This window comes from Phocoena sinus, chromosome 20 (genome assembly GCF_008692025.1).
Source record: "Phocoena sinus isolate mPhoSin1 chromosome 20, mPhoSin1.pri, whole genome shotgun sequence".
NCBI lineage: Eukaryota > Metazoa > Chordata > Mammalia > Artiodactyla > Phocoenidae > Phocoena > Phocoena sinus.
This window is the reverse complement of record NC_045782.1, coordinates 37,629,033-37,655,692: the sequence shown is the minus strand read 5'-3', so window position 1 is coordinate 37,655,692 and position 26,660 is coordinate 37,629,033. Positions and strand designations below refer to the sequence as shown.

Here is a 26,660-nt window from a genome sequence, read left to right as displayed (position 1 = left end):
CCAAAACGAAAGTGCCAATTTTCGCAGAGGAGCCGACTAGCAAACTAGCAAACCAACTAGCAAACTCCATACCTACGGCCGAGAAGTCTGAGACAATTGAGAGAGAAGGAAGGGTGGGGAGAATCTCGCGAGTAGCAACGTATTAACCATTTTTCGCGATATTTGGTGCCCAGCCCTTTTCCTCTCTCTCGCAGGATCACGGTTAATCTCGCGATCTTTCGGAAGTTCTGTTGCGGAAGATGGCGGCGGCCGCGAGCTCCCTTCTCTTCTTGCCGCCGGGGACTTCAGACTGAGCCTTCCCGGGAAGAGTGGGGACTGCAGGCGCCCTGCGTCCCGGGAGCCCGAACCAACTTGGTTCCTCTGTTAGTGGTGAGGAGGGGCATATCCTCTTGTGTAGGACTCAGGCCCTTCCCGCTATCAGGATGAAGGCTCAGGGGGAAACAGAGGGTGAGTGACTGAGGGGAAAAGCAGGGGGCGGGACACAGCTGGGGGAGCCAATCTCTGAGAGGAGCTGGGGGGCAGATGCTTCTGCGGGGGCCACTCTCCCGAGGGCTCAGAGTCTAGGAGGCGGGATGTGTGTGTTTTAGATTCTGACTGCCTTCCTCGGTGATGGAGAGCTTTGACTTTGGGGAGATGGGGGCTCCCAACTTATGTTAAGGTTTCCTGCTTAGCTAGGGGCAATCATTTGGGCCTCAGGGCATTTTTAGCCTAAAGGGATGGGAGACGCGGCGAGTGAATGTAAAACTTGCTCCTTCCAGAAGAGAAGTGTGAATGATGACATAAAAACAGTAATACAGCGCTGTGTGTCAAAGTACTGGAGAATGTTTTCGCGTGAATGAAATGATTAGGTACTTACGGTATTAAAAGCCAGCAGTTCTCAAGAATGTCACAGTGTTCACATCTAGTGCTATTGTATATTCTAAAAATGCGTTGAATTTCAATCTTTCAGTGTTTGAACTAATTCAGAACTGCTGAAAAACAACTTTTCTGTGTAACCTTACATAGATTCTCTGAAGTTACACTTTCCAGTTTAAATGCTTCCTTAGCATTTTGGACATAGTTCTGTTGATACAGCTCACTATTATTTACTTGTCTCCTCCAATGTGCTCTGAGCTATGTACATCAGGATCTTGCCTTACTCATCACTATACAGTCCCTGGCACATAATAGTTGCTCAAAAAATGTTTCATTAGAGCATTTTTGTAAAGATATTTATCATCAGGCTTCTTAAGGGAGAGAAGGGGGGGTGTGTTTTGAAGGGGAGGAAGAAAAAAGGTATACTTCTTGGTGCAGAGGAATGACAAGTGTGAAATGGAAACTAGATGAGGCAGTTTTGTCTAGTTTGCTCACTGCTGTATCTCCGTCATGTAAAATAGTGCCTGAGTGAATGAGTCTTGAAAGTGGGAATTGTCAAACATTTCTCCAGAGCTATAAATTGGCTGAAACAAACCAAAAAACAGATTTCCAGAAGATGAAGGCATTGGAGGGAGGAGTTGAATCTTGATTTAGAAGATGTCACTACCTCAACTCAGATTGCTGACATTCTATTCATCTTTCAATGGCACCTTTTCTGTAACATCCCCACAACTAATTACAAACTTTTCCTCCTTTGAATTTCAGTAGTAATGTGTCTCTGTTTTTAAGAACAAATCTCATTTTGCTTTGTGTGACAGTTATTTTCACATAACTTACCCACACCCCCTCACAGGTGTCATCTGAGGCATATTGTAGTTTTACACTGCCGGTGGTCTCCAGCACAGGTCCTTGCTCATGCTAAGCAGTTACAAGAATTACAGGAGTGTTGGAGGGTGTAGGAGGTTCCTTCACACACTATCCAGGAGCCATTCTTTTCTGCCTTTCTCTTAACTTTGCTGGAAACTCATCCTTTAGTCATTGACATCTTCCTTGTTCATATAGTTTGAGTTCAAATAGGAAAAATCTGAATGGCAAATAAAGCCTGTTTTCTTGATAATACTTATAAATTGATCTCTTAAAATTATGTGAAAAAATTAAGAAAGTCTGTATTTTCACTTTGAAAACCAACTAACCGTAGTTAGGCCATGTTCAAATGTGTGCTCTGCATATATCATATAAGGGATTTCACGAATATCATGAAATTATTTTGTCACTAAATGGTAGTCTTGATCCTTAAACAGGATTAGAGATGGTTCTTTTTTTGGTTCTCATTAAGTTTGAATAGAAAGCAGTCCCCTTCTATGGTGTTTGTTAGACTAGACCCACAATTGTGTGTGTCTTCTTGTCATTAAAAACAAATTCTTCATATGTTTTGAAGTAAATCATATTGGAAAATATTTTAACTGAGTTCTTACCAGGATGAAGTACGGGAGTTTTGTTTGCAAGAAAAACTGTGGAAGGTCTTGAAAGAACAGTTGCTAATGATGTTTTCTGATTTATATCTTAGAGTCGGAAAAGCTGAGTAAGATGAGTTCTCTCTTGGAACGGCTCCATGCAAAATTTAACCAAAATAGACCTTGGAGTGAAACCATTAAGCTTGTGCGTCAAGTCATGGTGAGGATTGTGGTGAAGTGGATCAAGTGTTGTGCTTAGATAATTATTTAATAAGCTAAGGTCCCTGTGTAGACTTTTTCTAACTAGTTATTATGGTGTGTCTTCAGTTTTCTTTCTCATAAAATCATAAGCACATGATGGCTTTCAACTTTTAAGAGTCTACCTAAGAAGGAGGTATATTTATAGAATTGTGTTAATTGTGAGTTATAGTACACTGGGGTACTTTAGGCAAAGTGCTAAGAAATACACCTATAAAAGATACACCTGATAGGGAGTTCCCTGGTGGCCTAGTGGTTAGGATTCCTGGCTTTCACTACCGTGGCCCAGGTTCAGTCCCTGGTCGGGGAACTGAGATTCCACAAGGACCACAGTGTCGCCAAAAAAAAAAAAAAAAAAAAAAAAAAAAGATACACATGACAGACTGATATAGAGAGACATTTATTTTCCACTTCCTGTCAAGCTCCTTGATTATAATGTGTTAATACTGTCACTGTATCTTTTCTGCTAGTTGAGTTTGCAATTCATTTTTAATTAACTTCACCTGTTTACTCTGTGGCCCTCTTTCTCTACAGTACTACTTCTCCTTTCTGAGTCATTCACCAGTATGGGGAGCCCTTAGTTAGGTGGAATACAGGGAGTGGGGTGAGGGTAGAGGCTGGATGTTAAAAGTTCATCCATATGAATCCAGTGGTAGTAAAATGTTACAGGAGTACTTTTTTATGACTTGACCTGGGCAATGGTTATATGGATGTGTTCACTTTGTAATAATTCACGATCTCTTCACTTCAGATTCATATACTTTTCTGTATACATGTTATACTTCAGTGAAAGTACCCCTCTACCAAACCTTACACCGGGTCCAGAGTAAGTTCAGTTTAGTAGATTTATTAGAGCTTAAAATGATCATATCAGTATATAGCCTAGTAAAAAAACTGAATTTGCTGTCAAAAAACCTGTATTTTAGTCTTGACTCCAGTACTTCTACCTAAGTGACCTTGGACAGATTATTTGTTCTTTCTGATCCTCAGTTTCCTCATCTGGAAAGTAGAGACACACAACACCAGTTTTTTGCTGTAGGGATCAAATGAGATAATGGACACCAAAGTGTCATGCTGCTAAAAGATTTCCATAACTAAGTTCTACAGATATCTTCTGGCTCAGGATTGTGTACATAAAAAAGGTTTTTTGTTTTTTTTTTGGAAGTCTTAAAGGATGGCAATTTTTCCAGTCTGGGAATTCAGAGGTTGTCATTTTTATACTATAAGGCAGCCATATTCTAGTTTGAAATATGGTCTATAAGTGATATTGTCATTAGGGAGACATTATGACATAGAGGGATTCCAGGTGGCTACTAAGACCCTCTTTTGGGTTACCAGTTCTTGGTTTGGTCACCATAGCTTCCATTGTCTACTCCTCACTTTTGCAGATTCAGAAACCTACTTTTATTGGTACGTAAAAGATTTTGAAGAGTTTTCAACAACTGACATACTAACAAAATCTCAGTAGATTAACAGGGAAATCAGAATGCCAGTTTATTAATTTACAGCAGAGTGTTTGTCTTTCCAGCTACCAAAGTACTGGTATCCATTGTCCTTGCAATGGACAAGGTCCTTGTATATTCAAGGTACAAAGGGAGCTAGATTATTAATTAGTCAGATATTTGTGAGGGTGGAATTAGAGCCAAGAGAGATGGATTTAGGGCGTGGAAAAGTCTGAAAAAACTATCCTTGTATCATAAAACTGTTCATACTTCTGGGGACTAGAATGTTGTGCAAAGAGAAACTTCTTCCCTGGATATGTTTAGAAAAACTATGCTAAATTTTTTGCTCTTTGGCTTTTTCTGGACTACGTATCCTGTTTCTTAGAGTCAATCTAGTTTGACCAAGGTCTGGCTGTATTTCTTAGATTACATGCATATCACCTTATTAGATTTGGGAATTGTCCCATCTGAGCCACCCCATTTAACTTACTGAATCTTAGGATGTAGTCACTTCTACAGGAGGCTGATCTCATTTATTACATTTTGATTCTTCCTAATTTTTCCCTGAAACTTATCTTATTTTAGATCTGGAAATACCTTTGGTATAGGCTTTTTTTTTTTTTTTTGGCCATGCTATGCAGCATGTGGGATTTTAGTTCCCCGACCAGGGATCGAACCCATGTCCCCGGCGTTGGAAGTGCAGAGTCTTAACCGCTGGACTGCCAGGGAAGTCCTAGATCTGGAAATACCTTTTTCTGCTTTCATGGATATGGATATGCCTGTATCCATGTATATTAACCTTTCGTCTTTTGGATGGATGGACAGACTAACAGTTAAAAATCTATAGCTTATCTAGAATATATAGAAAATGTAGAGTATATAGACTATATCATAATATATAGACTATCCTGAAATGTTATTTCTGGGATAATGTGTATGTTTACCCAAAACACTGTTGGCTTTGTTAGTTTTTACCTGAAATGTTTTCCTTCTTAATACAGGAGAAGAGGGTTGTGATGAGTTCTGGAGGGCACCAACATTTGGTCAGCTGTTTGGAGACGCTGCAGAAAGCTCTCAAAGGTTTGTAAACATCTTTGAAATATGCTAATTTCTTAAAAAAAAACCCAGTTTAGGAAAGACTATTTTATACTTACACTAGAAATATAAATTTGAGATAGGTCAACCATTCTATGCTAGGTGTTGTTCTTGCTTTCATTATGGAGTTGAGATGAGCTCTTACCTGAACTTTTGAAACATTTATTTTTTATCCCATTTTGGAGGTTGGTAGAAACTCAAAAGATAATTGATGGAGGGTAGCTATAAGATTGCAGATAGCAGGGGAAAGTTTTTTTCCTTCACATGTTCTCTCCTAATTAACTCAATAAGAAGATGTTTTTGACCCTAAGAGATTTTTACAGTGTTTATAAAGAATGTTTTCAGGAAAGCAAACATAAAATTCAAATCATGAACTTGATTATTCAAGCTTATAATTACTACTTCTGTCTGTTTTTGAAGGAAAATGAAAGTAAAAACAGATTTTACTCTGATTATCACAAATGAACCTGATTCAGCTGAGTATTGTTTTTTTTTAAATTGTGGTAAAATGTATATAACAAAATTTACCATTTTAACCATTTTTAATTGTACAGTTCAGTGGCATTAAGTGCATTCACATTGTTGTGTAACCATCACCACCATCCATCTCCAGAACTTTTTCATCTTCCCAGCTGAAACTCTGAACGCATTAAACAGTAACTTGTCATTTCCCCTCTTCCCAGCTCCTGGTAACCACCATTCTATATTCTGACTCTAACAATTTGACTACTCTAGATACCTCATATAAGTGTAATCATACAGTATTTGTTCTTTTGTGATTGGCTTATTTCACTTAGCATAATATCTTCAAGGTTCATCCATTTTATAGCATATATCAGAATTTCCTTCCTTTTTAAGAAAGATGAATAATATTTTATTGTATGTATACATTATATGTAAACAAAATAACATTTTGTTTATACATTCATTCATTGATGGACACTTAGGTTGTTTCTATCTTTTGGCTATTGTAAATAATGCCACTGTGAACATAGAATATTTGTTTCTATGCTGGTTTTGGTGTTAATCTTCCTTATTCTAGCATTAGCAGATAAATTTGTCTTTTTTTTAGCCGCACTGAGCGGCGTGTAGGATCTTAGATCCCTGACCAGCAATTGAACCTGCGACCCCTTCAGTGGAAGCACGTAGTCTTAACCACTGGACCTCCAGGGAAGTCCTTAAGTGTGTCTTCTTTAGATTAAAGATAACTTGTCCCAAATGAGTAATGAAAAAGAGAGAAGAGAAAGTGCAATCATTTTTTTCAAATAGATCTTTTTTTTGATCCTTATTACTGCTTAGGCTACAGCTAAGCCTTACCAATGAACTTTATGCACATTATAAGCATTTGAACTATTGAATGTGTTTCTGGCTTTGGAAGGATAGATATACTCTTGAGATGTTTCTGACTCTGAAGAATAAAATTTATTTGGAACATCTTTTGTGATTTCCTTTTTTCACCCTTTTGTAGTAACATCTTTACCAGCAATGACTGACCGTTTGGAATCTATAGCAAGACAGAATGGGTAAGTAGTCTATCTGTAGGCAGAAGTGTTTAACTTAGTGTTGACTTTGGGTGGCTTTATTTATGTGTCTTCTATTAATTTTTGTTTTGATTTGTTCCTGCTAGACTGGGCTCTCATCTCAGTGCCAGTGGCACTGAATGTTACATCACGTCAGATATGTTCTATGTGGAAGTGCAGTTAGATCCTGCAGGACAGCTTTGTGATGTAAAAGTGGCTCACCATGGGGAGAATCCTGTGGTATGTGTTGTTGATATTTCACTGGAATCTGTGGGGTTTACTTAGGGACGTTAATTTTAAAAGGAATTGTTGGGGTTTGAAATAGCTTGGGTTTAGGTTTTTTTCATGAGCCACTATAGAGATGATGTGATGGGCTACAACATCAGTAGCTGTAGAGTGGAATTTAGTATAATCTGGGTCCATCTCTGACATCATCCAGAGGCTTTGACAAAAGGAAACACCAGAGGAACCCTTTCCATTTCATATCAACAAACATGAGCCGCAATTGAACAATAGGTTCTGGGGATACAAATAATTTAAAGTTCCTACCTCAAAGAACTTATAATCAAGAAGGACAGATAATCTTGTACATAACTAATGTCTCTGAAAAACCCTGTAATAGAGAGGAATGTAAAATGTGTATAACCAGACAGTTGAATATGGATTCCAAGGATGGCTTTAAAGAGAGGTCCTAATGTTTCAAACAAGCAGCTGAAAGTTGATTCCTTTATAAGCTATTTCATATATATTTTAATCTTTAATTTCCTGACCCAACCCATGGTTAACCAAGTAGGAAGAAGATATTTTTGATATCTTAATATAAGAACCTTCTAAAGTTTTAATGTTTTTGTTATAAAGCATGTGTTATTAATAAAAGAGAAAAACTTTTGATGTCTTCAAGTGTCTTAAAGTAGTTTAAAGTTTTAACATAATTTCTTTAATTTCAGAGCTGTCCAGAGCTTGTACAGCAGCTAAGGTGAGCAGATGACATTTATATTCCCTGATACTGGCAGACAGTGCTATTCTTTTTATTTTTTTAATTTCTTTTTTTAATTTTTGGCTGTGTTGGGTCCTTGTTGCTGCACGTGGGCTTTCTCTAGCTGTGGCGAGCAGGGGCTACTCTTCGTTGCGGTGTGCAGGCTTCTATTGCGGTGGCTTCTCTTGTTGTGGAGCATGGGGTCTAGGTGCACGGGCTTCAGTAGTTGTGGCATGCATTCTCAGTAGTTGTAGCTCACGGGCTCAGTAGTTGTGGCACACGGGCTTAGTTGCTTCGCGGCATGTGCGATCCTCCCGGACCGGGGCATGAACCCACGTCCCCTGCATTGGCAGGCGGACTCTCAACCACTGCGCCACCAGGGAAGCCCAACAGTGCTATTCTTTATAGCTAAGTTTTGAGGATGGTCAGAAGTTACTTTCCTGAGGAACAAATTTATTTTCTTGGGTCAAGATTTTTCACAGTCTGTACTTGTTCACTTTCAGAATTGACTTAGCTTGATTTTTTTTACCCTATTCCGTCTATCCCAGGGTTTCTCAACCTTCACAGTATTGAAATTTGGGTTGGGAAATTCATTGCTGTAGGGGGATGCCCAGTTCATTGTTGGATGTTTAACAGCATCCCTGGTCTCTCCCAACTAGTTGCAATATCTCCTGAATTATGATAATCAAAAATATCTCCAGGTATTGTCAGGTGTCCTCTGGAGGGCAAAATCACTCCTGGTTGGGAACTACTGAGCTAACCTTAGGAATTCTGTGTGGAACAAAAATAAATAGAACCTGATTATTGAATCAAAGAAAGCTTAAGAAATTTGAGTCTATACCATGAAAAGAACTTTTTTTCACTTCAACTTTGAGAAAAATTATTTTATATTTAAGGTATATGGGTCCCATTATAGTAAAGTGCTAGGCTTGAAGACAGTCTCTTTTAGTAATTGATGTTTTTTGCCATTGGCTTATCTTTTCTCTTTGAATTGAGTGGAAATTTTCATGCTTAAATTTAAACCCAGAGTTAACTCTCTGGGAATTTGAGAAAGTCATTACATCAATTTTATATTTTAAATTATAGTGAAGTTACCAGATATCACATGGAGGCGTCTTAGAAAGGGTGTTAATATTGAGGAAATAAGTTTTACACTCAGTCTTCTCAATGATCAGTTTAACGTCCTTATAGCCAAATACACCAGATTTGAACGAGCTTTGAAAAATTGCAGTGCAACATAAAAAATAACATTTTATGATTTCATTAACTCAATAAATCTAGCAAAGTTGTATTACCAGAATAGTCCAGGAAAAAAATATGTCTGGCTCTAATGTGGAGTAGGAGACCATACCAATTTATGAACTGATGGTGTTCTAAAGTTAATTTGTAGGCATGTTTGAAAGTGGGAACCTTAGGAAGAATATTAGTCTTTACCTGGTATTTTTTTTTTCAATTAATTTATTTTTGGCTGCATTGGGTCTTTGTTGCTGCGCGTGGGCTTTCTCTAGTTGCAGCCAGCGGGGGCTACTCTTCGTTGTGGTGTGCGGGCTTCTTGTTGCGATGGCTTCTCTTGTTGTGGAGCACAGGCCCTAGGTGCCCAGGCTTCAGTAGTTGTGGTGTGTGGGCTCAGCAGTGTGGCTCGTGGGATCTAGAGTTCAGACTCAGTAGTTGTGGTGCAAGGGCTTAGTTACTCCGCTGCATGTGGGATCTTCCTGAACCAGGGCTCAAACCCATGTCCCCTGCATTGGCAGGTGGATTCTTAACCACTGCACCACCAGGGAAGTCCTACCTGGTATTTTTGATCACCTTGTACAGATGATAATTTTAAGGTAGGGAATATATTTTGCTGCTGCTCTTGCTTCCTTTTAATGTCTTCATGGCACTTTGGGCAGTAAGTGGTCAATAAATGCCCGACCAAGTATCTGACGTTTTCAGAGCAGTACAGCTTTCAAGGGACAATTTTTTTGTTTTTAAGTTTGAAATAGATCTAGAGAGTTAGAATTGTCGAGTTATGTTGGATTCCTGCCCACAAAACCTTATTAGATTAAGAAACCAGCCTGAATATTAAGTTCTAGGAAGCCAGGGGTTCATGGTAGTAGTTACTTTTTCCTGGGGTAAAGCTAGTCATAGGAACATTTTGGAATATGTGGTTTGCCTCCACAGTACCCATTCCCCTTTTCCTTAGGTCTCCCATCTCTCTCCTAGTGTTCATTTTCCTTTTTTGCTCTTATGTTGCCGTATACATGAAAAGTGTTCTATCTGTATACATGAAAAGTGTTCTATCTTCCCAATTTATTTATTTCCATTTTCTCTCCAAAAGTTTTTTTTCCTCATGACATCCAATCATCTCAGTTACAGATTAAGAGGAGAAGAAGTGATTTATTTAAACCAAGTCTCATTACTTAAGAGCGAATTACTATATGAGTTATCGGGTCTTTTTGACTATCTTTTATACTGCTTATTAGCACCTCCTCCAGAAAAATGGGGCAGAGAAAGGGATACACTGCATTTTCTTTTCCTACTTTTGATAGATTCTAGAAAACTTTGGGGGAAAAAAGAGTAAAGTAAATTATTAAGATTAGTTTTATATAGCCATGATTTTTGGCACTTTGCTGATAAGACTGAATAGTAATTGTATGTTTTATTCTCTTCCCTCTCCCCTGAACTTCTTATAGGGAAAAAAATTTTGATGAATTTTCTAAGCACCTTAAGGGTCTTGTTAATCTTTATAACCTTCCAGGGGACAAGTAAGTATTTTAATTTTTTTGCTTTTTTTGGAAAAATTAGTATAAATCTGTAAACCATTTTGTACTTAGAAATTTGCCAAGTCTTTGGCTCTAGCTCATTTGTGATTTCTACTCATACTGACAATGTATAGCTCAGCTTCCAGCTTAATGTCTTTTAAAGGTATATTAAATAAACAGATATCTGCATTAATGGATTATAGTGCTAGAAGATAATCCTTGAGATGTCTTCAACATACTGATTTCTAGGCTGAAAGAAATTGTTATGGAACTGGGTTGCCACTTTTACTTTTAACCTACCTGGGATTCTGTATACTTGCTTGGCTCTTTTAAGTAGAGATAAAAATTAGCTTTGGTAGATCAGTAATGATTTTTTAACATTTTAAAGTTTTATTTTGTTTTTTAAATAGATATCTTAGTTGCCTCCAAGGTAGACTTGCTCTCTAGGCTTTCATGTTTGTGTGTGTGTGTATATATATATATATTTGTTAACTATTTAATTCTTGTTTTCTTTATTTACTTTCTAGCAAACTAAAGACTAAAATGTACTTGGCTCTCCAATCCTTAGAACAGGATCTATCTAAAATGGCAGTTATGTATTGGTAAGACTGGCTAAAGTGTCAATTCTGTTTGACCTTGTTCTTAAAGTTTTTCGTCTATGGGGTTACTAGGCTCTTATTTTTTTAAATATATATTATAGATGTATGTTACTATGCATCTGTGTTTTACCTGTATTGTACATCTTGTCCATATCCTTTCAGTTCCCAAATGATTGCATTCCATTTTCTGAGTATCAGTATCCCTAAGTTGTTGGTTGGTATTCCTTAGGTTTTTTATTTTCTTAAAATTTAAAAAAATTTTTATTTCTTAGGTTTTATCAGAAGACTTGTCAAACCTGGCCTCCCTTCTTTTTTTTTTGCGGTACGCGGGCCTCTCACTGTTGTGGCCTCTCCCATTGCGGAGCACAGGCTCCGGATGCGCAGGCTCAGCAGCCATGGCTCACGGGCCCAGCTGCTCCGCGGCATGTGGGATCTTCCTGGACCGGGGCACGAACCCGTGTCCCCTGCATCGGCAGGCGGACTCTCAACCACTGCGCCACCAGGGAAGCCCTGGCTTCCCTTCTGATAAATAATAGTATAGTTGTAATTTTTGTTCACCATATTACATACTGATGTATTCTTAGAAATAATCCCTTCACTTTGAAGTTGAAATACAATTGTTAAATGCCCAAGTACAAGATAGAGTCATTAGGATAGAATTATAATATGTTTAAGAGCTGAACTCATTATCACATTGTACACTAATACCTTCAGGGCTTAAATATAAGCAAACATAGATCATTTGTCTTGCAGGAAAGCAACCAATGCTGGTCCCTTGGATAAGATTCTTCATGGAAGTGTTGGCTATCTCACTCCAAGAAGTGGGGGTATGTGATTCTATTTTGCCTGTTTAGAAAAATGTCTAATTTTAGTTGAGGGGTTATTACAATTTCACCTTGGGTTTATAAGCAGAAGGTGAAAATTACCAGTCATTTGTGTTTCTGGTTTTTTTTAATTGAAATATAGTTGATTTACAGTGTTACATTAGTTTCTGGTATAGAGCAAAGTGATTCAGTTATATATATATGTGTATATGTTTTTTTTTCTTTTGCACATTCTTTTCCATAATAGTTTATTACAAGATATTATGTATGGTTCCCTATGCTTTACAGTAGGACCCTGTTATTTTATTTATAGTAGTTTGTATATGCCAATTCCAAACTACCAATTTATCCCTCTCTCATTTGTGTATTTTTTTAATGGTTTCTAAGGTGTCAACACCTGCCCTCCCCTAGTTTTTTTTTTAAATTGTGAAGTAAATTGTTGCTGCTAGAATCAATATTTATGCTTCTGTCATATTTCATAAGCTGCTTTGGATCATTAGTCCTCAATCTGAAACTCTTTTCTTGTATATAGGTTTATAGGAATGGGAATGTTTTTCTTTATTTGTAATTTACCTGATAAAAAAGTAGTGATAAGTTGTATTTTGCATAGGTCATTTGATGAACTTGAAGTATTATGCCTCTCCTTCTGACCTGCTGGATGATAAGACTACATCCCCTATCATTTTGCATGAGAATAATGGTAAGGCTTCCACTGTAAATTAACGGAAGGTTTTGCTCAGTGTTTAAAAAATATTTTCAAAAATTTGAATGCCCAGGCCTGCCTGTACTTTCTGGTTTGCTACTCCCAAATAAATCTGCCATCCCTACCAAAGTTTTCCATTTCTACCAGAGTTTGCATCTGATACATACACATACACTCCTACAGATATACATATCTATATGTACACATACATACATAATAATAAAAACTTAATAATTCCTTTTGAATAAGTAAATGAGTGAATAAAAAAATGTAAACCATCTGACTTGAAATAATCCCCTTTAATCATTACTTTAAAGGTAAAGAAATTAGCCAACTTACTAAAGAACTAAAATAATGGATCTTACTTTGAATTTGTACTTTTTTTTTTTTTTTGGCCGCACAGCACGGCTTGATGGATCTTAGACCAGGGATTGAACCCTTGCCCTTGGCAGTGAAAGCCCGAAGTCCTAACAACTGGACCACCAGAGAATTCCCTATATTTGTACGTTAATAGACTAAAACATAATGAGAAATGGCCTAATACCTCATTTGCTTCCCTTTTAACTTCAATCATTGACTATCCTATAATCATAATTCTACTTAAATGCTTTCTGAAGTTGGAGAAAATAAGTAAATATTGGTAATGAGCCTTTAAAATTCTTTTTTCCTTGGACTGCATTGTTTCCTGTATTTTGTTTTATTTACTGACAGAAATATTGGTTGGTTAGAAAGATAACTTGTAGCGTTTCTGAGTTATATAGGTATTATAGTATCTGACAAACAAATTAGGGCTGACAAATTTTACAGAAGTTAGCTTTTTTTTAATGTTAAGATACTTATAATTTTTTTTCTTTTTTTTAAAAAATAAATTTATTTTTTTATTTGCTTTTATTTTTGGCTGTGTTGGGTCTTCATTGCTGTGCGCAGGCTTTCTCTAGTTGCGGTGAGCCGGGGCCACTCTTCGTTGTGCTGTGTGGGCTTCTCATTGTCATGGCTTCTCTTGTTGCGGAGCACGGGCTCTAGGCGCACGGGCTTCAGTAGTTGTGGCACATGGGCTCAGTAGTTGTGGCTCGCAGGCTCTAGAGCACAGGCTCAGTAGTTGTGGCACATGGGCTTAGTTGCTCTGCAGCATGTGGGATCTTCCAGGGCCAGGGATCGAACCCGTGTTCCCTGCATTGGCAGGCGGATTCTTAACCACTGCGCCACCAGGGAAACTCAAGATCCTTATAATTCGTGTTACTTTGGAGAATACCATTTTTCTTTCCTTTTCTCAGTTCCTCGATCTTTGGGCATGAATGCATCAGTGACAATCGAAGGAACATCTGCTATGTATAAACTCCCAATTGCACCATTAATTATGGGGTCACATCCAGTTGACAACAAATGGTAAGTTAAATATAATTGTAGGATAGCAATGTCCATTTATTTCAACCTTAAGCCCAGTAAGAAACGGGTATTACTTTGACTTGGCTCTTCCCCCAGTGGACTTTCTAGAGATGGGCTTTTTGTTTTACCCATTTAATTTCTCTTTTTAATATCTGTATGTTCCTCTTTGAAGTCTGCTCATAGAACACATTCTTATCCTGAGAGAGAAAGAAGAGAACTGTGCTACTTGCACTGGTTTAATGATTGCTCTATGGGATTTTCCTATGGGACTTTATGTTGATTTAGAGCTATGCTGGAGTAATAACTAGAGAACGTGCCTCAGGATAGATGTTTGGTAAGATACTCTAGGGTTAACAAACAGGATATTTTGGAATTGGGGGAAGGAAGTTCAAAGAGTGAACTTTTGATAGGTTTTGTGAGTAGGTGGTTATATGATACAGACATATCTAAGAATGAGTGTTTAGATTTTTCATTTTCACATCATTCAAAATCCCAATCCTCCACCTTTTCTTGTTTTTGAAGGACTCCCTCCTTCTCCTCAATCACCAGTGCCAACAGTGTTGATCTTCCTGCCTGTTTCTTCTTGAAATTTCCCCAGCCAATCCCAGTATCTAGAGCATTTGTTCAGAAACTTCAGAACTGCACAGGTGAGTTTTAGGAAGCATCAGGAGCTAATAATTGTTATAAAAGTGAAAAGCAAACTTCACATTCAGATTATCTTAGACCTCTTTCAGTCTTGGCCTCAAAAAACCACTGATGGGTATAGATGTCATGGTGCTTTTGCTTATTAGTAAGTACTTTTTGAATAAATGGGCGAATGAAGTAGAACTCATGAAGGGAAAACTGAGCTGTCAACGTTTTCATCTTACCGTGAACATTGTATTGATCTTTGTTTTTCTAGGAATTCCATTGTTTGAAACCCAACCAACTTATGTACCGCTTTATGAACTGATCACTCAATTTGAGCTGTCAAAGGACCCTGACCCTATACCTTTGAATCACAACATGCGATTTTATGCTGTAAGTAAGGCCTTATGAATTGTAGATTATGTTTGGACCCAAGATCAGAATCTTCCTTTTATAGGATAACTGAGGTCAGATGATGTTCTTTTGGACCGCTGGATCATGTCCTATTTCCTCAGTCAGGCAGGAAATTACAGAAATCTCTGAAACATACTGAAGGAAGAGCATGAGCTTCCAAGTCAGGAAACAACGTACATTTCATTGTTGAAATTTCAGGTGAAAGCGTCTTAATGGTATTCTGAACTTTTAAAAGCACATAAGTAGGTATTAAGAGTTATTGCTGTTTAATTCTTTCAAGTGCCATGAGCTTATAATCTGCAAAGTAATGGAGAAGAAAGTACTGGAATGAATAAATTAAGGAGCGTTTTAAAACCACATCTGGACTTGAATTTATTTGAATGTTTGACAGTAGTCTGGATTAAGTAATAGTTTCCAAATTCTGGCTCTGTTATAACTATATAGGGTGTTATTAAAAATACAGATTTTGCACTTGTGGTCCAGGGACCTCTCATACAGATTTCTGAGGTAATTTTTATGTTAGCTAGATTAGGAAACCATTAGCGGAACATTTACAAAGAAGGGGTCTTTTCAGCCAAGTGAGTATTTGGCATTTAACGTTAGCTGACCAAAGAACTGACTGTGGAGCTTTAATATTCATCAAGAAATTGCTGATTTTTGACGGGTAGGGTTTTTTTAAGGATAGTTTGTGGTTGGAGTACAGTGGGTGAGTAAATAGCATTCGTTTCCTTTGTTCTTTTTGCCCAGGCTCTTCCAGGTCAGCAGCATTGCTATTTCCTCAACAAAGATGCTCCTCTTCCAGATGGTAGAAGTCTACAGGGAACCCTTGTTAGCAAAATCACCTTTCAGCACCCTGGCCGGGTTCCTCCTATCCTGAATCTGATCAGACACCAAGTGGCCTATAACACCCTAATTGGAAGCTGTGTCAAAAGAACTATTCTGAAAGAAGGTACTGCCTTTCCTTTTGATATACTTACTGGTAAATGGAAACTGATTACTCTAGTAGTTCTCTAATTTTGTGGCCCATCATATCACCTGTGGAGCTTTTAAAACTACATACATTTGGTTTTCATACTCAAATGAACTTAATGTGGGAGAAGTTGGGAATCTAGTTCAAGCTCCATGAATAATTTTGATGGAACCAGTCTGTAAATTGGCATTTGGAAACCACTGGATTTTGTTGCAATGGACTTACTCTTGTTCTGCATGCAGCAATATAATTGGGTACCTAAGGGCCTGAACCTTGCAACAGATATATAAGGTAGAATTTGGGATTCTGCAGGAAGAGAGGAGTTCTTGATGTCTAAATTTTAGGTTGTTAGGACAGTGGTTCCCACATTTCAGTCCTGAGTATATTTCCTCTCCCCATTCTTTGGAGAACTTAATCATATAGCTTAAAAAAGGATGAGACCTGTGCCCTTCTCTTTTTTCTCCCAGGATGCTGGAATGCTGATGTTTTTCAAACAGTTTGCTATTAGAAATCTTGATATGAATTTTGGCTTCTCTAGTTAACCATAGTTAATTTTTTACTTTAGTTGTAAAGCACTTCAGTGATAGAGCTGTATCAGCACAAATGGTAGGCAAGAAGAAATGGAAGGTAAATCAGGAGACATCTTTTATGGGAATAGGAATTGCTTTAGAAATGAGAAATTTTAGAAAGTTGGAGTAATGACGCAGAGCATGTGCAAGTGTCCTTATGACCCTTCTACTTCACATATTTCAATCCTAGGAGAATTTTCCACATAGCTTCACAGTATTTAAAAATGAGTTTTTGTAAGGTAGTTATGAAGTTAGTCCTACAGAGATGCATGCTTTTTCCCAAGAAAGTATATAATCCTTGTCTCTGGGCTGTCAGCCTGTTTGGCTTAGAAACCAATGATAATAGTTATATATATATATATGTGTGTATATATTTTATATATATATATATATATGTGTGTGTGTGTATTTGGCATAAATATATCATTTTAGATTGCAGCCCCTACATCTGTGCTTACCAAAGTATGGAGTGTATAGCTAACAGCTGTATACTGGTAGAAAGCAGGGTTTATGGTAGTGGTTCTAATGTCTGCTTATCAAATAGAATGAGAAACTCCTCTTGGCCACATTTATTTTCAGAATTCACTTTCAAGGCAGGATGTTTATATCTGCCAAGGACTGTATCAATTGGGATTAAGTGCCTTCATTTTAGAAAACTGAAGTCTAGTTACTTATTTGTTTCGGAGTATTCATAACATACACTGGTAGATTCCTTGGAATCTGATACCTTTAATCACCTGTGGGTGACATAGTAGGTTCTGTGTATTAAAAAAATGTGTGGGATTTAGTTTCCAATGAGGGAGAGAAAATTTCATAGTTAATAATTACCATTTACATGTCTCAAGTCTTTTATTTGGTTGATTATTTTATGATCCTTTTCTTTGCCTTTTAGATTCTCCTGGGCTCCTCCAATTTGAAGTGTGTCCCCTCTCAGAATCCCGTTTCAGCGTATCTTTTCAGCACCCTGTGAATGACTCCCTGGTGTGTGGTGAGTTATGTGGGTGGCTAGCTCCTCTCTCAGGGCAGCAGTTTGGTCCCTTTATCTTTTTTGGAAAGTCAGAAACTGAAGCTGACTCTATCTTAAATGCCTCCTATATATTTTGTCTTTCAGTGGTAATGGATGTGCAGGACTCAACACATGTGAGCTGTAAACTCTACAAGGGGCTGTCAGATGCACTCATCTGCACAGATGACTTCATTGCCAAAGTTGTTCAAAGGTAGCACTGGCCCTTTTCCATCAGAGTCCCATTAAGAGGTGTATAAGGAATGTTGTTTTCAGTATTAGAGTGAATTGGAAATTTAGTAGGAAAGCATTTAGTCACTGCTTTGAATTCACCCTTCTCTGCTTTTGGATCGGAAGCAATATGAGCTTCTGGTTTTATAAATCTCATTATGAGAGTAATAGGAAGTAAGGTAGGTAACTTCAGGCCTTGCATTAGGGTTCTTTTATGAGGGAGAGAGCTGAAATAAGATGTAGATCTTTTTCCACTTTTTCCTCTGTGTCATTTTTTTTTAAAACACATATAATGTGTCAAATGGCAGTATGTGGGAAGATCCTTAAGCCAGTCAGCTTCCCATAAACATTAATATGTAATTTCAAGATTTTTTTGGAGTAGGTACCAGTGGTCTGTTTAGTAAATAAATTTTATTGGAGCACAATAAAACATACCTGTAAGTGAACACATCTTTTCATTTACATATTGTTTATGGTGGCTTTTTTTTTTTTTTTTTTTTTTTTTTTTTTTTTTTTTTTGCGGTACGCGGGCCTCTCACTGCTGTGGCCTCTCCCGTTGTGGAGCACAGGCTCCAGACGTGCAGGCTCAGTGGCCATGACTCACGGTCCCAGCCACTCCAGGGCATGTGGGATCTTCCCGGACTGGGGCACGAACCCATGTCCCCTGCATCGGCAGGCGGACTCTCAACCACTGTGCCACCAGGGAAGCCCTATGGTGGCTTTTGAGCTAAGATGGCAGAGTAGTTGGACAGAAACCATATGATCTTTGAAAGTCTAAAACATTACTATCTGGTCCTTTAAGAAAGGTTGCTGACATATTCTAGAGCAAAATATTTTCAAACATGTTTATAAACATAAATTTATCTGTAATATCAAAAGTGCTTTGCTTTAAAATAAAAAAGATTTACTGCCAGTGGTAGCACTTTTCACAGTATAGCTTTGGGGTGATCTAAGCCATTGAAGTTTAGAACTTGATGGGTCAAGAGGTTTTTCTAATGATTCATCAATTAAGATAAATTATATATACCATTAATCACATGTAAAGCCCAAAAGGAGGGCATTTTCTTACTAAGTTCATTATTACCAGTTTTATTTTAGTTCAGTATGATGTCTAATTATTTGGACTCTTGTTTATGGTTGGTTTATTTGGTGGCACTTCAAAAGAGGTTGATGATTGCCTCTGGTCCAGATTGTTTTTTTTTTTCTTTTTTGGGCTGCGCTGTGAGGCTTGCGGGATCTCAGTTCCCCAACTAGGGATTGAATCCGTGCCCCCTGCAGTGGAAGCACGGAGTCCTAACCACTGGACCACCAGGGAATTCCTTCCAGATTCTTTTTAATTTTTTTTTGGCTGCGTTGGTTCTTTGTCACTGCACGCAGACTCTCTCTAGTTGCAGTGAGCGGGGGCCACTCTTCGTTGCGGTGTGTGGGCTTCTCATTGCGGTGGCTTCTCCTGTTGGGGAGCATGGGCTCTAGGTGCACGGGCTTCAGTAGTTGCGGCACATGGGCTCCAGAGCACAGGCTTGGTAGTTGTGGCACACGGGCTTAGTTGCTCTGCGACATGTGGGATCTTCCTGGACCAGGGCTTGAACCCGTGTCCCCTGCATTGGCAGGTGGATTCTTAACCACTGCACCACCAGGGAAGCCCCCAGATTCTTTTAGAATGAGTTTACCCAAAGCTCTGGCATTTCATAGAACTGCTTCTGCCTTGCGGGTTATTTGCCTTGCCTGAAAGCTGCTTATTGTAAACCTTTTGGCATATGTAAGTCTCAGGCAAAATTAAAGCCTGTTTTCCCAAATAAAAAATTGGTTTCATTAGCAGCTAGTGCAATATTAACTTTGTTTTTTCCACCTTATTTTACAGATGTATGTCCATCCCTGTGACGATGAGGGCTATTCGGAGGAAAGCTGAAACCATTCAGGCCGACACTCCAGCACTGTCCCTCATTGCAGAGACAGTTGAAGACATGGTGAAAAAGAACCTGCCCCCGGCTAGCAGCCCAGGGTATGGCATGACCACAGGCAACAACCCAATGAGTGGTACCACTACACCAACCAACACCTTTCCGGGGGGTCCCATTACCACCTTGTTTAATATGAGCATGAGCATCAAAGATCGGCATGAGTCGGTGGGCCATGGGGAGGACTTCAGCAAGGTATCTCAGAACCCAATTCTTACCAGTTTGTTGCAAATCACAGGGAACGGGGGGTCTACCATTGGCTCGAGTCCGACCCCTCCTCATCACACGCCGCCACCTGTCTCTTCGATGGCCGGCAACACCAAGAACCACCCGATGCTCATGAACCTTCTTAAAGATAATCCTGCCCAGGATTTCTCAACCCTTTATGGAAGCAGCCCTTTAGAAAGGCAGAACTCCTCTTCCGGCTCACCCCGGATGGAAATGTGCTCGGGAAGCAACAAGGCAAAGAAGAAGAAGTCATCAAGATTACCACCTGACAAACCCAAGCACCAGACTGAAGATGACTTTCAGAGGGAGCTATTTTCAATGGATGTTGACTCACAGAACCCTATCTTTGATGTCAACATGACAGCTGACACGCTGGATACGCCACACATCACTCCAGCTCCAAGCCAGTGTAGCACTCCCCCAACAACTTACCCACAACCAGTACCTCATCCCCAATCCAGTATTCAAAGGATGGTCCGACTATCCAGTTCAGACAGCATTGGCCCGGATGTAACTGATATCCTTTCAGACATTGCAGAAGAAGCTTCTAAGCTTCCCAGCACTAGTGACGATTGTCCACCCATTGGCACCCCTGTTCGAGATTCTTCAAGCTCTGGGCATTCTCAGAGTGCCCTCTTTGACCCTGATGTCTTTCAAGCCAATAATAATGAAAATCCATACACTGATCCAGCTGACCTTATTGCAGATGCTGCTGGAAGCCCCAGTAGTGACTCTCCTACCAATCATTTTTTTCCTGATGGAGTAGATTTCAATCCTGATTTGTTGAATAGCCAGAGCCAAAGTGGTTTTGGAGAAGAATATTTTGATGAAAGCAGCCAAAGTGGAGATAATGATGATTTCAAAGGATTTACATCTCAGGCACTAAATACTTTGGGGGTGCCAATGCTTGGAGGTGATAATGGGGAGACTAAGTTTAAAGGCAATAGCCAAGCTGACACAGTTGATTTCAGTATAATAGCAGTGGCTGGTAAGGCTTTGGGTCCTACAGATCTTATGGAGCATCACAGTGGTAGCCAGAGTCCTTTATTGACCACTGGGGACTTAGGGAAAGAAAAGACTCAAAAGAGAGTAAAGGAAGGCAATGGCACCAGTAACAGTAGTCTGTCAGGGCCAGGATTAGACAGCAAACCAGGGAAGCGCAGTCGAACCCCTTCTAATGATGGCAAAAGCAAAGATAAGCCTCCAAAACGGAAGAAGGCAGACACTGAGGGAAAGTCTCCATCTCACAGTTCTTCTAACCGACCTTTCACCCCACCTACTAGTACAGGTGGATCCAAATCTCCAGGCAGTTCAGGAAGATCTCAGACTCCCCCAGGTGTTGCCACACCACCCATTCCCAAAATCACTATTCAGATTCCTAAGGGAACAGTGATGGTGGGCAAGCCCTCCTCTCACAGTCAGTATACCAGCAGTGGTTCTGTGTCTTCCTCAGGAAGTAAAAGCCACTATAGCCATTCTTCCTCGTCTTCTGCTTCCAACTCAGGCAAGATGAAAAGCAGTAAATCAGAAGGTTCATCAAGTTCCAAGTTAAGTAGCAGTATATATTCTAGCCAGGGGTCTTCGGGATCTAGCCAGTCCAAAAATTCATCCCAGTCTGGGGGGAAGCCTGGCTCCTCTCCTATTACCAAGCATGGACTGAGCAGTGGCTCCAGCAGCACCAAGATGAAACCTCAAGGGAAGCCATCATCACTTATGAATCCTTCTTTGAGTAAACCAAACATATCCCCTTCCCATTCAAGGCCACCTGGAGGCTCTGATAAGCTTGCCTCTCCAATGAAGCCTGTTCCTGTGACTCCCCCATCCTCTAAAGCCAAGTCTCCTATCAGTTCAGGTTCTGGTGGTTCTCACATGTCTGGAACTAGTTCAAGCACTGGCATGAAGTCATCTTCAGGGTTAGGATCTTCAGGCTCATTGTCTCAGAAAACTCCCCCATCATCTAACTCTTGTACAGCATCTTCCTCTTCCTTTTCCTCAAGTGGCTCTTCCATGTCATCCTCTCAGAACCAGCATGGGAGTTCCAAAGGGAAATCTCCCAGCAGAAATAAGAAGCCGTCCTTAACAGCTGTCATAGATAAACTGAAGCATGGGGTTGTCACCAGTGGCCCTGGGGGTGAAGACCCAATGGACGGCCAGGTGGGGGTGAGCACAAATTCTTCTAGCCATCCTGTGTCCTCCAAACATAACATGTCAGGAGGAGAGTTCCAGGGCAAGCGTGAGAAAAGTGATAAAGACAAATCAAAGGTTTCCACCTTGGGGGGCTCGGTGGATTCATCTAAGAAGACCTCAGAGTCAAAAAATGTGGGGAGCACGGGTGTGGCAAAAATTATCATCAGCAAGCATGATGGGGGATCCCCCAGCATTAAAGCCAAAGTGACTTTGCAGAAACCTGGGGAAAGTAGTGGAGAAGGGCTGAGGCCTCAGATGGCCTCTTCCAAAAACTATGGCTCTCCACTCATCAGTGGTTCCACTCCAAAGCATGAGCGTGGCTCTCCCAGTCATAGTAAGTCACCAGCATATACCCCCCAGAATCTGGACAGTGAGAGTGAGTCAGGCTCCTCCATAGCAGAGAAGTCTTATCAGAACAGTCCCAGCTCAGATGATGGCATCCGACCTCTTCCAGAGTACAGCACAGAGAAGCATAAGAAGCACAAAAAAGAAAAGAAGAAAGTAAAAGACAAAGATAGGGACCGGGACCGGGACAAAGACCGAGACAAGAAAAAATCTCATAGCATCAAGCCAGAGAGTTGGTCTAAATCACCCATCTCTTCAGACCAGTCCTTGTCTATGACAAGTAACACAATCTTATCTACAGACAGGCCCTCAAGGCTTAGCCCTGACTTTATGATTGGGGAGGAAGATGACGATCTTATGGATGTGGCCCTGATTGGCAACTAGGAACCTTACTTTTTAAAGCAAAAACCATGGCCAGAGAAAAACTAAGTGTATAGGCAAATCACCATAAGGAGTGAGACAGGTCTGATTTTGTGTTTTAAGAATCTTAAATGGCATGGCTTTGACACCAAGTGGGGTGAATTTAGAAAGGCATAGCCAGACCCTACTAAAGAGACCATAGGGTTTGATTCTGGTTACCACGAATCACTTGTTCCTTTGCCAGGAAAAAAAAAAAAGTTAAAATACTTGCTTATGAAAGGGAGGGGGTGGGAAGGGCTTAGGGAGAGGGAAGGGTGGGAAACAGTTTTGTGGGAAATATTCATATATATTTTTTCTCCCTTTTTCCATTTTTAGGCCATGTTTTAAACACATTTTAGTGCATGTATTTGAAGGGCTGGGCAGAAAATGAAAAAGCAATACATTCCTTGATGCATTTGCATGAAGGTTGTTCACCTTTGTTTGGGTAGTTGTCCATTTGAGGCGTGGGCAAATGAAGGACTTTGGTCATTTTGGACACTTAAGTAATGTTTGGTGTCTGTTTCTTAGGAGTGATTGGGGAGGGGAGATGATTTTAGCTATTTATTTGTAATATTTCAATCCTTTATCTGTTTGCTTTTATACAGTGTTTTTTTCTAATTCTATGAGGTTCAGGGTTCAAAATGATGGGAGGTGGAAGAACGAGGCTTATTTGGTGGTAGGGAGCTTGGAGCTTGTGCTGGTACTGCAGTATCAAGCTGAAGCAGATTAGTCAGAGTCCGCCTTTGGAGTTGAGTAGAAAACCAAAATGGTATTTTTGTTTTAGGAGGTTTTTCATAGGGTTCAGACATCATAGGAATATTAAGAGATATCTTTCTGTGGAGGTATTGATTTATAGTTTCTTTTTCCTTTAAAGAAAGCTGGGCTGGCTTTTTGGGATGTGAATGTGTTTTCAGATGCAGTGAGGTTTCAAAGTGGGACAGCCTCTTTGATCCAGTGGCATGAAAACCAGTACAGAATTAATAGTTCTCCTATTTCTACAATGTGCCAAAAGTCCACATCCCAGCATTTTGTTAGTAGGAGAACTGATGCCATTCCTGAGAGCTGGGCTCCTTGTTTCCCTTCATCACAAGGATAAGGAGTCCAGACTTTAATTATTCCATTGTATGCTCCCTTAGATAAAACAGTAAAAAATTTGCAGCCATAGTTCACTTAAAACAGTTCCAAGCTCACTTGAAGTAATGGTGGGGGGGCCTGGAATGCTAGGTGGGTATGAAGATAAACCCTTGCTACTATGTAGCAACACAATTGGACCTTTTTGGAGGAACAGGTCTGAGTCTGGATTCTGGGGGGACATCAATAAGAAGCCCTTCTCATAAATATAGAAATCCAGGAGACCATTTGAGTGCAACACAAGTTCTCAGTATTTGGAGGGTCCTCTCAAAATTCTGCGGCCTTACTTTGATTTTGACACCTGCACTGTGCCATTCCTGATGATTCCATTCAGGTTCTGTGTCAGCAGGACGGGGCATGATCCCCAGCACAACTCTTCTGGATTAAAAAAAAAAAAAAAAGCCAGGTGATTCATTTGTGTGTGTGTGTGTGTGTTATGTATGTGTGTGTGATAAATGGAGTGACTTCATCAGATATTGAAGATTTCTATATTCATCCCTTTCTGCAGGTTGGAGTTAGCATAGAGTTGGAAAATCAGCTTTGGCTTTCTTTCCTGACTGTCTCTGATTTCCTTTAGTGTTCTCCCTTTTCTGGTCATCAGCTCACAACAACTCTGCCACTTTTGTGTCCCAAGGTAATAAGAAGTAGGAAACGAAACATTGCAAAGTGGAGCAAGAAAAGTTATCGGTTACCGTATCAGAGTCAAATGTCTTGGGTGACACTAAGGAGGACATGGGCAAGGTGATACCAGAGTGCTTTATCTTGTGATGCTGATACAGTAGCAGCCTCTCAGACACACAACCAGGTTGGATTTCTCACCTAGTTTTGAATCCTATCCCATTGGTTTCTGCAGGAAAAAAAAAAATGGTTTTTAAGTTGGTCTGGGTGGGGAAAATCTTATGGGGAATGTACTGCATAGTATCAGGGGCTCAGCTCCCCCAAGCAGAGCCAACAAATACCAAAATGAGTAAACTGGGAAGCTTTTTCTCTCTTTCTGTCTTCATCCCAGATCAAAGAATCCCGAGTTAGGATCTGGATGAAGGATAAGCCCCTGACTTGTCGATGGGCACACCCCACACACTGACCCAGCATCTGAACTTGCTTAACAGGGAGCCGGGGCTAAACTGCTTCACCCTGCCTGAGAACCAGGGAGCACTGCATTTCTCCACAGGGTGGAGGAGAAGAGGCAGAATAAACCAAGCCTGGGACACCTCCCTCCTGTCTAGGTGTACTCATTCTCCTGTTTCAAAAGACGGCAAGGACATGAAGTCAACTTCTACCTATCTTCTGCTGCTGGAGTCTTTATGTATTCTTAGTTTGACCTGATTCCTCTTCTGTCTTTTGGCTTCATGTTAGGGGTTCTTGGTCAAAACCTGCTCTGATGTACATGAAGATTCCAGGTTCAAAAATCAATTTCTTTTAAAACAAGTATTGAGGGGGAGGCAGTGGGAATGAAGCAGGATATAATGGCCAAAACTAGGCTTGAGATTGGTGGCTCTTGGAAGGATTTTCCTTAAGGCCTAGGTCTGAAAATTTAGGGCAGCACTATTATGAATTCTTAAAAGAAACCTTCCAGGGAGCCAGTGAGTCATAGTATCCAGCTGAGTCACTTAAAGCAGATTCCAGTATAGGAAACTCATTATTCACAATCCCTAAGCAATCTCATTTTCTTTTACCTTTCCCCCCCCACAATCTCCCTCCCCCCTGATTTCTACCCTTGAGTTAGTTTTTTGAGGGGTAGGAAGTACTTAACATATCAGAAGCTAGGTTGGGAAACATGCTCAGTTGCAAAAGCTGAGCTTTAAATTTTGTTTCAAAAATGTACATCAGGAGCAGATGGGGAGGGTCTTTTCTAAAATCTTTTCAAATTTGATTTTCTGTGCATATGGCCGTTCTGTAAATACTTGGGGGTTTTTCATTTTTTTGAAAGTAGATAAAAATCTGTGGGATTTTTTTCCCCCCAAACATTACAAAAACGTGTTTATTTACATGCGAATAAATTTCTTTGATAAAAAGCAACATGCCTATGTGTAATAAATTTTTAACCTTTGAATAATTTTTGTTTATTCAGCTTTTTAAAAGTCCAGTCAAAAAATTTTAATTAACAAAGTAAAAGTCTTTGCTGAGTATTACTTGAAATTAACTGGAAAGTATAATTGAAATTAGGGAAACAGACCCGTGAAAGTTTTCTTCTGATTTATCTGCTCAAGCCAGTTTTACTAACTTTTGCAGGCCTTCGTCACTAAATTCATCAGCAGTGCTTGCTGGGAGAAAACTGCTCTTAGATGAGATGCAACTAAAATGCTGTTCTTATTTGACTGAAGTGAAGCAATAACAGTAAAAGTATCTGGGACAGGAGGAGGCTGTAACATCTAGACCTGGCTTTGTGGGCCTGAGAATGAGTTTCTGAAGCTGGGTTCCTTAGGAAGCCCTTTCTAGGATAAAAAAATTTTTTAAAGTTCTTGAAGAGTTTGTTAATAAGCCTTCCAGGAAAAATATGCCTATTTTAAAAGATCTCCAGCACTAGTTGCTCTTAAATAAGCTCATCTCTTAATCAGACATTCCTAATAAGCCAGTCACTGAATGGGCAAGTGAAAAGAGGTAAGAAGACAAACACATCTACTTTGTAATACAGTTAGAAGTGGTCCAGCCAGAACTGCTAGAATTTATGATAGTTTCTAATATTTTATCTTTGGGATACAATTCTGTAGTTTGTCGCTCTAAGGGTAAACTCTTATTCGT

At 39.6% G+C, this 26,660-nt stretch overlaps 1 protein-coding gene across 3 annotated transcripts; it reads left to right on the top strand.

Annotated features, from left to right (window-relative positions):
- The first annotated feature begins 210 nt into the window (after positions 1 to 210).
- On the top strand, positions 211 to 25,937 carry MED1 (mediator complex subunit 1). 3 transcript variants are annotated; one of them, XM_032616410.1, is made up of 17 exons: positions 211 to 447; positions 2,423 to 2,529; positions 5,011 to 5,089; positions 6,573 to 6,627; positions 6,732 to 6,864; positions 7,572 to 7,600; positions 10,276 to 10,347; positions 10,872 to 10,946; positions 11,697 to 11,770; positions 12,378 to 12,467; positions 13,745 to 13,856; positions 14,379 to 14,503; positions 14,758 to 14,876; positions 15,645 to 15,846; positions 17,329 to 17,424; positions 17,548 to 17,653; positions 19,532 to 25,937. In XM_032616410.1, exons 1-17 carry the CDS (start codon positions 423 to 425, stop codon positions 22,770 to 22,772), a joined length of 4,740 nt encoding a protein of 1,579 aa, XP_032472301.1. In that variant the 5' UTR covers positions 211 to 422; the 3' UTR covers positions 22,773 to 25,937. The 3 variants fall into 3 exon arrangements, with proteins under 3 accessions (XP_032472301.1, XP_032472302.1, XP_032472303.1); XM_032616411.1 differs by lacking the exon at positions 2,423 to 2,529 and having other exon boundaries at positions 213 to 447; XM_032616412.1 differs by lacking the exons at positions 211 to 447; positions 2,423 to 2,529; positions 6,732 to 6,864 and having other exon boundaries at positions 5,010 to 5,089.
- Positions 25,938 to 26,660: the final 723 nt, after the last annotated feature.

Bases quoted from the DNA above. Each gene is read 5' to 3' on its own strand.
- MED1 (XM_032616410.1), top strand. From the start codon at position 423: ATGAAGGCTCAGGGGGAAACAGAGG. The intron at 10,348-10,871 runs GTAAGTATTTTA...TTTACTTTCTAG, and splicing joins TATAACCTTCCAGGGGACAA to CAAACTAAAGACTAAAATGT. The intron at 14,504-14,757 runs GTGAGTTTTAGG...TTGTTTTTCTAG, and splicing joins GAAACTTCAGAACTGCACAG to GAATTCCATTGTTTGAAACC.